This window comes from Zonotrichia albicollis, chromosome 1 (assembly GCF_047830755.1).
Source record: "Zonotrichia albicollis isolate bZonAlb1 chromosome 1, bZonAlb1.hap1, whole genome shotgun sequence".
NCBI lineage: Eukaryota > Metazoa > Chordata > Aves > Passeriformes > Passerellidae > Zonotrichia > Zonotrichia albicollis.
In genome coordinates, this window is record NC_133819.1 from 59820237 (window position 1) to 59835292 (window position 15056).

The 15056-nt window shown below is 36.4% G+C and overlaps 1 protein-coding gene across 3 annotated transcripts in view; it reads right to left on the reverse strand.

Moving 5' to 3' along the window:
* SLC9A3 (solute carrier family 9 member A3) overlaps positions 1-15056 on the reverse strand; it is a 57065-nt gene that overhangs the window by 18418 nt on the left and 23591 nt on the right. For all 3 annotated transcript variants that reach the window (XM_074542136.1, XM_026790245.2, XM_005481801.3), the window contains exons 2-8: positions 12978-13280; positions 8125-8285; positions 6065-6143; positions 5063-5240; positions 3974-4194; positions 1862-2064; positions 973-1062 (exon numbers count right to left, since the gene is read on the reverse strand). In XM_074542136.1, the coding sequence (XP_074398237.1) occupies positions 973-1062; positions 1862-2064; positions 3974-4194; positions 5063-5240; positions 6065-6143; positions 8125-8285; positions 12978-13280 (1235 nt within the window). The remainder of the gene's footprint in view (positions 1-972; positions 1063-1861; positions 2065-3973; positions 4195-5062; positions 5241-6064; positions 6144-8124; positions 8286-12977; positions 13281-15056) is intronic.

Consider the following 15056-nt stretch of genomic DNA (forward strand, 5'->3'; position numbering starts at 1 on the left):
ACTACCTGGAAGGATGCTGTAAGCAGGTGAGTGTTGGCCTCTTCTGCCATGTCTCAAGTGAAAGGACAAAAGGAAATGGTCCTCAGTTGTGCCAGGGGAAGTTCAGATTAGATTTCAGAATAAAAAGTTTTCCCTGAAACAGTGGTAAGCACTGGAATAATTTGCCCAGGGAGGTGGTGGAGTCACTGTCTCTGGAAGTGTTCAAGAGCTGTCTGGGTGTGGTACTGGGGGATATGATTTGGAGGTGACTATGGTGGTGATATGTTCATGGTTGGACAGGATGTTCTTGAAGATCTCTTCCAACCTTGATGATTCTGTGATATCTTATAGTCTCCCATCCTTTAACGTATATTTATATTGAAAAGTTATGTTTTCTTTTACTTAAAGAAAACTTTATAATGTGATGTGAAAGTCAATTGGAAGAGTTTGTGTTTCAAAATATTCTAAAAGGGTAAAGAAATCCTGGGACACAACATTCACTCTGAATTAAAACTGTTGTCATTAGTCTGGAATTTCAGTATATAATTATTCTGTACTGGGCAGCAGAGTATTTTTCTATGTAATATGCAAACAGAAAAGCCTGCTTTCATACCTTTTCCAAAAATTAAACTTTTGAGAAGGAAAAATAAATTTTTTTTGGACATGCTTTGCCCTAGCAATTATCAATCATTCTCCTCTTTTAGATGAAGACAAAGAAACATATTCCATCTGTCCTGTTTCCCAAGTACTCCCAGCCCCATTGAATTCTCAAGTGAAAGACCAGAACTTTCATATTAATATCCTTTCACAAGATTTAACCATAGAGAAACAGCAATGTACAAATAAGTTTTGAAATGTTTGAAGGATTTTTTTCTTGATATTTGACAGCCCACTCCCTTACCAAAAAAGATATTTTTAATAACAATTTTTTTTCTCTTAAGGTGCTCTGTAAAAATGAAAAAGATACCATGAGGTCTTTTTTAAACATCTTACTCTGCCATGAAGTTTCTCATTCAGTTTTGGTTCTCTGTGTTCAGTTTTCTTCACTTTCAGCCACTGTACCAAAGGTTTGATAGTCAGTCCCTAAGGATTGAAACATGACAATAAATGCTTGGAAGTCCTCTTAGACTTTCCTCCAGCTGGTTAAACAGAAATAAAGCACATATGTGTTTTATTTGGTGGTTCTCATACTTTCTCAGTTGATTTCTATTCCTTCTAGAAGATAAAATAATACGGTACCCTTAGTTCCTATTACAAAGATTTGAAAAGACAACAGTGGAAAAATATATCATTTATAAGAAAAATATGCTAGTAGAAGTGTTTCCTATGCCACTGAATGTGGTCTTTTCTCCACAAATCAGGAGTTTGTGAACACAAGTAAATTTTCTGTAATACACTTCAAAATATATTGTAAGCTGCTATCTACTGACTTATTTTCATTTAAAATACTTTTTTTCATCCAGAAAGTACTATTTTGTTTGGATGTTAAATAGTTTCTTGTCCCACTGCTTGCTACTATATTTTAAAACAAGGGCTGAGGCTCAGCTAGATCAGCTTAATGATTGTATCTGCCCATTAAAAGCACTGTTCCCTATAGTTATCCACATGAGGTGAAGGATGTTTAATCAGATATTAACTTGGTACTATTAATACCAAGCAGGCAAGACTGAACAATTTTTAGCACAGAGGAAATTGTGTTTTGCCCCATGTGGTCCCACATCAAAACATAAAATAGGATCTTTGTTACTAAAATTACAAATTCAATTATGTTTTCAGTTCAGTGAAACAATATGCAACCTTCAGCTGAGTACTGCCTTAAGCATTCAGTACATTCGGGGGACTCCTTCTCCTTGCAAGAAGCGTGTTTAAGAAGTTAAATTACCTGGAATATAACAGTAAAAAACACAACAATGATAGTTGTGCTGACAAACAGCTTTCTGTCTTTCACTTTATTCCCATCCAGAAGTGCAACAAGAGCAAAAGCAACTGCTCCTCGTAGCCCACCATAGGACATCACCACCTGGTCTATTATCTCCAGCTGGACAGTTCTGTAGCGGTTAAGAATCCACGTCTGTATAACCACACCTGTAAAAAACAAATTTCAGCATGTCTAGAAATACCCTAATGGAACGTCAATATCCCAGCTGTGAGTAACAGAAATGCCTTTATAACAATCTTCACCATCTAATTCCCCCTCTTATCACTGTGTTGTCCACTTAGTGCCTTCTCATTACATCCAGCTGAAGGAATTAGGTGAACATGCTTCTGTAAGCCAGCAGCTAGCTCTTCTGAGAGTGCTGCCCTCTGGCACAGGCACTCCAGGGAAAGTTCTGACATGTGCTGGCCTTTAGAAATTCAATTTTAGGTTTTCTAGCAGTGTAACCGGTGATATGCACAGGGTCAGTTAACAGAAACAGGTTAAAACAGCACTGATTTAGGGAGTAAGTGTTGTACCGTTTGCAAATCACTGAAAATTACATTTTGTAAGACAAGTCATAGTCTTATGAAGGGCTGTTTAGTTATGCTAACACTGTCTCCACACCTACAGGTGAGATGCTGCCTGCTGCAGGAGACCTAAGGCTCAAGCTATCTCAGTGTATCCCAGAACTCCCTCCATACATAGGGAAAACAGCTTCACCACTCCTGTGATTGGAGTGCCTGGCATGTGATTCCCACTGCAGCAGGCCAGGGCTGTTAACCAGTGCAAAACAGTTTCTTCTCTTTTTAGAGAACTTTGAACTTGTGCCAAGAGAAGTGTCTTGTCACTGTAAGGAGGGCCTCCAGAGGAGGGGACCTTGGAAATTCTACCAATCTGACTCCTCCAGGGAATGAGAACTGCAATTATGTATGGCCCAGTATCATCCAGTATTTAATAATTTGTCAATGTCCAAGATCAATTACTTTAGTGGGTGCTTATTGTTATTGCTGAATATTTACTATTTACTTATCATCACATCTGTTACAGGATTGTTAACCACTCATTTGACAAATACAAAAAGTGTCAAAGACAAGGCCCAGAAAACTCTTTTAAAACACCTCAGGCACATTTGCAGTTACTGAGAGGCAGCTAAACGAACAATACTTGCAGAATATTTAGAAAAGGAGGGCAAGGAGGTAAGCACTTCAATCAGCTCAGGAGCTTCTGGAGAGAATAAGAGCACAGAATCTAGGAAAATCGCCAGCTAGATGGATGTGTGACCTGTCATTTGAATTTAAGTCAAGGCAAACAGGCAAATAAGCTGGTTTAATTTTTCCCAGGCGTAAGTACATACACCAAATTGTCATGTGTGTTACTCTCTAAAGTATTTCATTCTACAGCTCTTTTGGGATTTTAGCAAAATTACAGCAGAACTATGTAGATGGGCAAATCATCATTGGTATTTTGAAATGTTTGCAAACTTATATAAACCCAGTAAATTGACAGTAGGTAATCTCTACCTGCCACGGCCTTATTTACTCAGTTTTTCATCAGTCCCTGAGAATTACTTCTTAAGCCAGAGAACCTGCAATGTTATTATGTATGGTCTGATATCACTGTGTGCCCAAAACCTGAAGTCAACCATAACATTAGTTTAGGACAATCTCTTTCGTGCCAAATTGAAAGAGCTGGAGGAAAGATATGGTTGACAAGAGTCACATCTCTTGTTAGACTGCAAATTAAAGAACAAAGTCCATTTTACTGGGAGATTTTGCCAGTACCATTTGCTGAGTCAACAAAGGTTAGCCACTGAATGATTCATGTTAACTGCTGGGCTACTCATGTTCTCAAACATCATCAGAAATTAAATCCTGCTATATTTTCAGCGTATGACAGAACTTACTGTAGAACTTACTCTACTACTCTAATCCAATTCCAACAATAAATTCAACTAAAATAAATGGAATGTTTTAAAAGGAGCAAAGCTAGAACTCCAAATATTTTTGGGGGAGAGGGCTAAAGAATATGTGATTGCATCAGCAGTACAATGCAAGAACAGGAAGGTCACTCTCTTACCAATAACTCTGTATACTGAGATGAAGACCAGAGTCAACAGAATAAAAGCCGTATTCCAAGTCCAGATTTCTGGATCCACAGCTGAAATACCCAGGAACATGAAGATAATAGTTTCTGCTCCACTAGCTAGCATTTTCATAGTATATCTTACAGTTGTAGAAGACTGTTCAGATATGTTAGCCTTGACATATTTCTGACAGCAAATGCCACAGAAGGTTATCCTAGAAAAAGAAGCAATTGTTCAGAAAATATGTGTTGCAATATTTAATATTATTTCCATCTGTCTGTCACATAGTGATAAAAACCCACTATTAATTCCTAAGAAAAGATATATTCATGAACACTTGTGGAGTCTACCCTTGGTAAAAAGCATATCACAAACACACATGCTGATGTAACCTCAAGTGGCCTGAAGACAGCACATATTAGAACATAATACAATGCAATTCTCTTCAGATTACCATACTGCTTTCAATGCAAATTTCTAAACCTTGTTTACATTAGATATAATCTTAAACTAATGATCTGTTTGCAGAAAGATTTTCAGAACTTGAATACACTTACTATATCATCCACAAACATGACAAAACTGAGAAGAAAGGCATGCTGGGAATCAATGGAGACTAAGAGAAGAAAGACCACAGAAGTACTCAAGCCAAAACAGGCAACATTTAGGCAAATCTTAATGTCCAGCCAAGACAGAGAGAGAGAGACATAGTGACATTTACACAGTGCCTTAGAAAAATATTGCTTTAGTCTCAAGTTATCAGGAAAGATGTCAGCACAAATGGACAACTGTTAAGTCTGAAATATTATTAATAACAGACAGAAAAGAGTCATGTCTGTATTTTGCAAAAGAGTTCTTGTGTTTTGCTCAGCAGATACTGAAAAACTTGCATTCCTTTTCAAGGCTGAATGACAGGACTGGCAAATTATTATCTAGTGCAGTGTGAACATAGTATTATCCAGCATAAACTTAATGTCATATTCTACAGTTGTCCCATATAATTTAGGTTTTTTCCTTTCAATGTTTTAAAAACCATATTCCCTTCTCATCCCCTTCATAGACAGTAATAAAAAGAGACTTACGCTAAGATGGCAGAAAGAGAAAGCATCTCTGCTGTGAGGTAGGACAGGTAGGAAATGATAAACACAAATCCAGGTTCAATGATCCTCACGTGCTTGGTGAAACGACTGACCAATGACAGCAGGAATGCAAAGATAATACCAACCAGTGTCCCACCGAGGCTCACCACAAAGAATGACACTGAAAAACAAAACACCTAACACAACTTAAACCATAGAAATAGAATGGTTTGAACTAGTTCTCTTCCAGAGACAGGACAGCGAATGACCAGTAAATCACAGAAAAATTTGGAGGACATGTCAAATTCATTTCTAGGCTCAAGGATTTTGAGCACTTGGTACATGAATGTAGAATTCTGTAGAAAAACAAGGCTACTTCTGTTAAGCCTCACCATTTGACTTTTATTTAAACCCACTGCATTTCTGTATACTATTTTTTCCATGTTCTGTAAACAATTGTTTTTTACAAAAACACATTATAGAATATGACAAAGTCACTATCAAAACATTTATTCATAAGATAATTCAATTTCGTTTCATGCAATGCTTGGAATGGGAAATAGTGACTCATTTTTCAGGGAAAATTTCTTGGTTGTTACTGGCAAACATAGCTTGATGGTGATCAGTGATAGGGAGCGGCAATGCCTGTATGCAGTATGGACTTTCCTGGAATGCAGGGAGAGCATAGGCTGAAATCTGGGAAACACTATTAAATACAAAGAAAAGCTGTATATCTGTCAGGTTTGGTGTTCTCAACAACTGAACTCCGCATCAGTCTCCTCAAAAGAAAACAGATCTGATTAAGTTTCCCAAATATTCAGGAATGTTTATTTATTTATTTTCTTAAGACATTTGCCTATGCCATAATATGCCATAAGAGTGTGTGAATATGAGTAATAATGAAAAGGGCGGAAAAATAAGTTACCAATAGCATAATAGTAATATTTTGTTTAAAGTACTGCATATATACACCAATTGTGTGATACAGAATTCACTTCTACGCACCTATGCCTTTGAGACATTCAATCCCCGTCACATTTGTTTCACCTATCGCAACAAAAGAGTCAAACACATTGTACAGCACCTGGAAAGAAAAGTAGACTAATTTAATAATTGCTCCTGAATTGAGCCTATTAAAATAATCTCCTTAGGAGCCTCAACATTATGAAGCCTGAAATTGAGTTTGACTGAAGGAAATCCTGTCTCGAAGAAGAATTTTATATTTTCTCAAAATAAAAGAAATGCAGTAGGCCAAGAAAAAACAGGTTTTTTTAAAATTAAAAAATAACACCTCACAGCAATACATTTCTCCCTTCAATATATCCCCTATGAATAAGAAGCATTGTTACATGTAGATGTATTTTCTAAAGTACTTCTCACTGTAAAATCCAGGTATTTGAAAGATTCATTTACTCACATGTATAAGATAAATAAGATATTTAATAAGACAATAATAAGATGCTTATAATAAGATACTGAATTGAAATATGATGAATAAGTTGAACAAAAAAGAGAATATAATGATTGTGCTAAAACTTTTTAAATAATTGACTAACAGTGATTGAGCTGAAATAAATGAATTCACCTTATCCATACCTGTGCCTAAGGAGGTTTATGAGTATCATTTTTGAGACATACCAATTTTATCTGCGCTTAGTTCCTCCAGTGGTGAATGAGGACTTTACTATGGCTTTCTCAGCTTTCCTTCTTGCAGCTAAACTTGATAATTCTTATCATGTTCATCCAGTCACGGGATACAGGTTACTTTTCTTCTGTAACAGTATTCTTTTACATATTTATGTTTAAAGAAAGCTATACCATCCACTTTCTTCTGTCTTCCAGTCTTTCATTTTTCAAAGTAGTAACTCCACTGTTTCAAATTTCCTCATAGGCTGTGCTTTCTACCTCTGGATCATACTTGCTCTTCTGTTTTTTCATCAATGAACAATCAAACTTTTTTTTATTTGTAGACTGTTTGTGTTCATTTCACAGTAACAAAATCTCCTTTCCTTTTGAAAGCCAGCGATGTTGATACTTGAGTTCATCAGAGGTTTATTTTAATTTTGGCAATACCTCAGAAGTACTAATGATACCGATATCCAAGGGCAATTAGGTTTCTTTGGAAGCCATACTGTAATCTTCAAACTCATGTGAACAGTTAGACTGCTGCCAATAACCTTGGAATGCTTTATCTCCTTGGCTGCAAAAAGTTAAGTCCCTGAGCCTCATGAACATCTCTTACCCTCTCTTGCAGATAGGCAGGAGCAGGAATTGTAAATGATTCAAAAGTGAACTGAAGCTGCACAGCAACCTGGTTGCATAGCATCTTTCTGCCTTAGGACTTCCTGGTCCCTGACCACTAGTACTCCACTACAAAATTATTCAAGGAAAACTACAATTTTATTCAGGGGGAAAAAAATTGTGTGATAAGGTGTTTCAATCAAAATAAAAATCAGTAGAAGTCTGGGATTCTGCTATATCTATTAAAGCTTTTCTAAATTTTAAAAAATGTTTGCAAAAAAAAACCATTAGAAACTTTCTAAAATGTCACACATTTTTTTTCCCAAATTGGCTCTTTGTTATATATGTGTTTGATAAACATCTGATCAAAGTATAACTAAGGGAGCAGGAATAAACTTTGGAGAGTATTCTGTCTCTCACTGGCTGAGGTATGCATATAAATTATGAGCATAACACAAATATAGAGAAAAATATATGTGCATTAAAAAATAAGAGCAAAGGAAGGTTTAAAATCCCTGGAACTGATTTCATTAAGTCATGAAAGCCCTACTTAAACAGCAAAGGAAAATAAAACATGCACCCTTGAAACTTCATTTGTAGAGTCTAACCCAGGACTGTGTGTTTTATGTCACTTACCATCTCCAAATAACTTTCATGCTCAAATATCTGATATTTGTAAGCAAGACAGAAAGCACCATGAGATGCATTGCAGTAGTCCATGAGTAGATATACTTAGAGAGTACAGTGCTTCTTTAAAGGGGAAAATGCACTTCAGTAGAAATCCCCTTGAGTTACATTGACTTTGGGATATATAATTTACTTACCACAGTTACAGCATCATTCAGAAGTGATTCTCCAAAAACAATGATGAATAGAACTTCATTGACATGGACTTCTTCAAACACTGCCAGAACAGCTACAGGATCCACAGCAGCAATTAAGCTGCCAAAAAGGAGGAAGTCCAGCAGCCCAGAGTGCAGTTCACCTTCAAAAACAAAGCAAACAAATTATAAGCAGAATAATCTCTGTATTATCATTAGCAATGACAGACTGGGATGTTACATGTAATGCCAAATACTGGAAAATAGAGATGCCAAGGTATCAACTTGAAAGCATGTTACAGTGACTCCTTAAAAAGTTCTGCACTGAGTCATGTTTTATCCTGCAAGTTTTGTTGGATTCAGCATTGGCCCATGTGGATCAAAGTTACTTCTGGGAGCTGGACCAGTACTGGCCTGTTCTTGTTACAAGACAGTTCCAGATCTAAACCAGCTTTCTATTTGTGTGTGGCATGGTTTGTCTAACTTGACTAAATTACCCCAAGATAACTGAGAACTCACAAGATGTTAAGAGGACCATACCAGCACTTTTAAAGTAAATGTCCCAAAATATTTCATGTCACAGGTCAAATTTGAGTTTTGGTTACTAAGAACTGCTACAGTGGTGTTTAACTGCACTCAGTACAACTGAACACCAATTGTGGCCTCCTTACTCACTGGTAGTTGTGGTTAAGCTACTTGTTCCCAAATTAGGATTCATGAGGCTGTTAAATTGTCTGCAAGTAGACCATAAAAATAGATAAAGGACCAAAATGTACCTCAACATATTTGTGTTGAGGTACATGTAGCCCCTAAGGAATTTTGGCAATGATTTCAAAAGTTTTGAAGGTACAAAACTCTGGTGACAGTGTAACCTAGTATTTTTTTTAACCTGCTTTTAGTTATTAATGTTATTTTGTTCAGTTATGCAAAGAGACAAAGGCAAGCATTCACTCTCATTTTAAAAGTAGCAGAAAAAGAAAAGTAGCATAGCCACAAAAAAATGCTTTGCTCAGCTTCCTAAATACCTAGCAAAATCTACCCTCCTCATGAAATCAAAAGTGGAAACCTAGTCATTGTTTTCTAGAGAAAAGATTTCTGAGCAGTAAAATTCCCTTTGCGTTCATCAATGGATAGAGGAAGCAAGGTTCATGAAGAAATGATGTTGCCAAAAATCATTTAAGGAACAGCAAAGAAGGAACAGGTTGAGAATTCATCCATTAAAACACAATGCAGAGGCCCATGCCCAAAATTATCAGGCATGATTTCTACAGGTAAAGAATAAATTAATCTAATTAAATGGTTTTTAAACATGAGTCAGCCAATGACAGTCAGTAGCCATAGCCACAGAATCAACAGTGCCTGTAAAGTACTTCCAGAACAACATGGCTACCCCTCTAGAAAGGACACTGAAAAGTAGTTTTTCAAATTCAAAATGGTTTGGGCTTAGAATGTAAATGAAACAGAAACCAGATTCCAAATGGTTTTGATACAAAATGTCATAGGCTTATTTATTCAAGAAAAGGATACTTGTATGGGCAGTCAGAGGCAGGAGTAAACAACATCCTGTTATATGTGACAATGCCCAATATTTCTGGTGGAGATGCAGATGTATATATTCTCTTAGCTACTATCTACCCATCAGAATATCTACAAGATTTCTGTACAGTTTGTAGGGATCTTGGTATGGCCCTGAAAACAGAAATTCATAGCTTGCACAGATGTATAACTACCTTATTTTTTCAAGAAGATAAATAGTCTTGTTCACACTTGGACTTATGGGGCTGTGAACAAGGACTGTGACTATCAGTTTTAGTGTGCGAGTGGGGTGAGGCAGTGACCTGAAGTCTGTGCCAAAAATTCTGAAAACTGCCTTGAACCTAAATCTAAGCAATGGTTCAACCAAATGTTGCCCTCCTCAAGCAGGCTTAAGGAAGGAACAAGCCCAATGACAATAAATATCAGATATCAGGGTATAATAGAACATAAGGTTTGAAAATAAATTGGCTCACTGAGATTGCTTATCTTTTTTATGTGTTATCAATTATAATCATTGGTACATTCTTTGAAGACTTGCAAATCTAGTAAGCAAACATTTATGGGGAGATTAGGACACATCTATAAATCCTACAAAGCACTGCCAAGAGGCCTGTAGTTTCTAAATCAGTCTTTCATTTAGAGTAATAACAGCAGTTATTTTCAATTGGTACATGACCACGGCTTCCTCTAGCTCATCAGTGACACCTAAGATATGTTCACTGGACCCAGTTTAAGACTTTTAGACACACTCAGCATATTGCAGCTATGACCCTAGATTGTACAGAAAAAACTGTTCCAAGAACTAGTCACAACCACAATACTGCAAGCGTTAATTCTCCAGTGGACAGTGAACAGTTCACTGCAATCAGCAATTATGTAATTCTTCTTATTCTGTGAAAGCAGACTGATAGTCTGGTTAACAATTGGTTAACAATTAATGTGCTAATCTTCTTATTTCAGTTCCAAATAAGGATTTCTTCATCATTATCACCTTCTCCATTTTCCTTCTGGAAATTATTATATCTCAAGGGTATTGAGTGCCAACAAAGAGCTGATTTTATGTTCATTTATGTAGGAAATCTATGCAATCCAGTTTGGATTATGCATTCTTGTATTGAGGGACAGTACTACAAGTCCACTAAATGTCAAAGCTAGAAGTCATTTGGTTTTAGTTCATCTTAGTTTGTAGCAGATATACATTTCTACATTTTAATGATATTACTTTTATCATTATTCACTTCAATTGTAGAACAAATGGGATATAAATAAATATGGAGCCATGGAGCTTCAACCAGAAGGTAGTATGAACTCTTCTGGAAACTGAGCAACTCAGCATTCTCCTGTCTTCAGCAAGTAACAACATAAAGGTTTTTCACAGTGTGGTGCTTAGATCTTGTTGACCTCTTGGAGGTTAACACAATTGATTTAGTAGATTAGTAAGTTGGTGTCATGTTGATATTTTACACTCCTACTCAGCTTTGCTGAAGAATGACATTGTTTGAATCAGGGACAGCCTTGTCTGGCCTTTTTCACAGCTGGAATTAGAACCCTTGTAGGTCTTCATGGCAAAGACAGGTCGCCACAGTACACAAATAATGCTCTTTCTAAACATTAAAGTTTGCCAGATGTCAATTTATCATTCTCCTTATTTATTAACATCCCCATATTCATCTTGTAGAGCTTTAGCTGTGACCTGTGATAGGGGCTGATTGCCCTGTGTAGCTGTAAGCTTAGAGTTCTAGTATGCATTGCCACTAAAATATTCTCATACTGATGAAGCAGAACATATAACTATCAAACCCAGCTTTTGCAGTTAGTCATGAGTTGTTTACAGATTGGGAGGAGAAGAATAATTTAAGTGAATTTTCCTGCTAAAATAGTTTTTTTGGGAAAAGAGTCAACTTTTCCATTTCACACGTTGTAAGGAAATCAATCCTTTCCATTTAATGACTTATAGCAACATATTTTTAAAGTAATTATCATACATTATATTTCCAAGAACAGTTTTTTTAAGAAAATATTTTGGTCCTATTTTTAAATTGTTCCAAGCATCTTGGATATTTAATAAAGAAATCCTTTTCCAATTTGCAGTAAAAATATCCCTGTCATACATTTTCTTTCTGAACATCTGATTTTAATTATAAACGTGATATTGTGGATTAAATATGTTGCTTAAAGCACAGTAAACCTCTTATCTACCAAAAAAATGCCAAAGATTTTTGCATCTGAGCTGTCTCCCCTGTATCTTCTTAAGAAAATATTACTGCTTCTAAAATAACATTTATAATAAGGTAGATATCTAAAATGCATCCATCATAGCTGTCTATATTACAAACATCTGCAATTACATAACATGAGTCTTAAATGAAAGTAGAGATTAAATACTGCTGTTCTGTGCCTCCTCTTACAGCCCTGTGCCCTTACATCACAGTGTAATTAAGCCAAAGTGACTTGGAATCACAGAATGGTTTGTGCTGGAAGGAACGTCTTACACCCTCCAGTTCTGGGACACCTTTCACCAGACCAGGTTGCTCAGAGCCCCATCCAACCTGGCCTTGAATGCTGCCAGGGATGGCCCATCCACAGCTTTCCAGTGACCACAGTGACCACCCCCACTTTTTGGATTTGTGGTCTAGGAAATTGTGTGTCAGCCACCCTTTCAAGCCCCTTTGAACTGCTCCCATTAAAATGCCTTCCTTTTATTCTTTTTTTTAGTAAGACATCTGCTACTTCATTCTGTAAAACTTCTACATCGTGTTACAATTTCCAGACTCAGAAAATGCAGAAGAGATGTGTAGATGGGTCATGCATATATATCCACTCAGTAGCCACTTAATATTGGATAATACTTACTATAAATAGCACTTAATTGCATGAATAATATTAAATACAATAATAACATTCAATATTAAATAGCAGTAAAAATAACACATAATTCTAAGGCTGACTTCAGGAAGACACTTTCATTTCAGAGTAACTTTTAAGGTTTCTATAACAGCAGAAAGAAACAAGCCCTTTAGTGTGTATTTTTTCCAGATGTCCATTAGAGAAAGAATCCTGAGCTTTATCCTGAGAGTGTGCACACACATTTGGAGCAGGACATCATAAGAGACATGGATTCAAGTAGCTTTTTCAAGTATACTTTTGGTAGGGAAGATTTTTTCCTAAAAGGTCGTTTTAAAATTTGATAAAGATATTACAAATTGCTCCCATTAAAATAATTTTTTTCTGCTAGGAAGAGTTGTTACATTGTAACTTATCACCCACCTAACAGTATCTACAATGGCATTCATAACTGTGTCTTCGTAAATCAAACTTACCCATTATTCCAGTCAGATAGACACCGTAGAGAGATAAACCAGTTGTGGCAGCATTCCAGACTGTCCCAATGACAGCATACAAAAGGATGGAGCCAAGATTTCCAAAAAACAATCTATTTGGCATAAAATATCCAGCATCCAAAACAATGGGGGGCAGCAAATAGAAGAAAAATACAGTTGGTGTCAGGGAGAAGGAGGCAAGGTGATCTGCTGCCCATACAATGCCACCAAGGAAAAGACCAAGGACGATCAGCAGAGCACTTTCTGGAACCACCCGAGTGACTTTGTGGGACAAGTGGAAAACTGCAAGGAAACACAAAAACAGTGAGTCAGAAATGAAATGGAGGAACAATTTGAGCAACTAACTTTGATAACTGGCAATTTTGAATCCACACAATCTTTTTGCTTTCACTGTGATTAGACACAAAAGCGTGTATGGAATGTTTGGGAAACAGACACTTATAGAATAAAAAAAGAGTCGATCTTCAGATTTTATCCAGCATATTTTAACTTATATGAAGCCAATATTCCATGACATTTATATCCTTCATTGAATTATCTTCTCTTAACTAGATCTGTTTAGGGAAAGATGATGGTCTGTGCAAAGCAGTAAGTGAAAGGCTGAAAAGAAATGGAGAAGTCCTGGAAATGTATGATATTATGGTTTATTTCTGTAACTAAAAATACACATCCAGCCTCCTAATTATTGTCTTTAAAAATTACCAGTTTATTAACAGGCTTATTGGAAGATATGACACGAAGGCTGCAAGAACTAGTTTCAAGACAACTCTTTTTAAATGCATAAATATTCTGATAATGTCGCCTGCAGCAGGAAAAAAATGAAGCTTCTGATGGGAGATCCCTTTTGAGTCTTTTCTTCAAGACATCCCTAATAAGGATTTCTTATAATTCAGAGGTTTTCTGAAGGAATTGAGGCTTTAGTGGTTCCTTCAAATATGTATTTGTGCTAAATGGTTCTGCAGTAGGCTGCTTTCTTTTGTATAAGGTGTCACAAAATTTGTATATTACAATAGTCTGTAAGACAAAGAATATATGTATCTATTACAGCAAAACATGTAACAGCATGGTGTGGTCAAACTATATAAACTAGCCAATGATTAGAAGGAGGGAAAATTACTGAGCTTCATGAGCAAATCTAAAGAGACAGAGAGATGGCACAACCAGGCAGAAAAAACAAAATGTTCAAGGTGACAGAAACACAACTAAGACTGCAAATACATGTGGCAACATATATTTATAGTGCATTTGATAGGTATCAGATAAAAGAAAATAAAAAAGCAGAGAGAAGAACAGAGAGAAGTCAAGTCTACAAAGAAAGATGGAACATAAAATAGGAGGAAGAGGCAGAAGTGTTTGATAATAAGTAAGGACAAGTGGTTTAATTTACTTTCTTGGGATTTCTGTAAGCTTGTCCTTCAGTTTATCTTAAGTAATGATGCGCCTCAGATGGCCTGAACCCTGGTACTTTGTGAAACTGACCCAATAAATATGGCTTTACTTACATAGCTTTGTGTTGAAAATGTGAGTTACACTTCAGGAAAAAAATTTTAGCAAAAGCCACCAAGTTTCTCCTGGTTTGAACATCAACTGTGTTGAAGCTGTTACTATGCTAACACAATTTAGCTAAGAACTAGCTTGGACAAAAATCCATCATTATGAATTCCAGACTCTTAAGCCATAGTGGAAGAATCTTTCCAATGACCACGCAGAGATCTTAGACCAGGTTACTTTACTGAAAGAGCATTGCTTTTCTTCCCATCCAAGTATTTGTCCTTGTCAAACATTTACTAGTTACCTTTCAGAGTGTTTTAAGGGCCTCACTGCTGAACTGGTAGCTTTTGCCTTGGCTGCATCTACACAGGCACCATCCATCATTACAGCTGCCCCACAGCTGTAATGAGATTTTCTATTCTGATGAGACAGCTGTCTCATCAGAATAGAAAACATAAAAGTGACCACAGCCTCCCTATGCCAGTAATGAGCATGAATGTAGATGTTCCCGAGTGTTTGCAGACAAGACTTGAAAACATGTTGGAACACAGCTAAAAAGTGGGATTA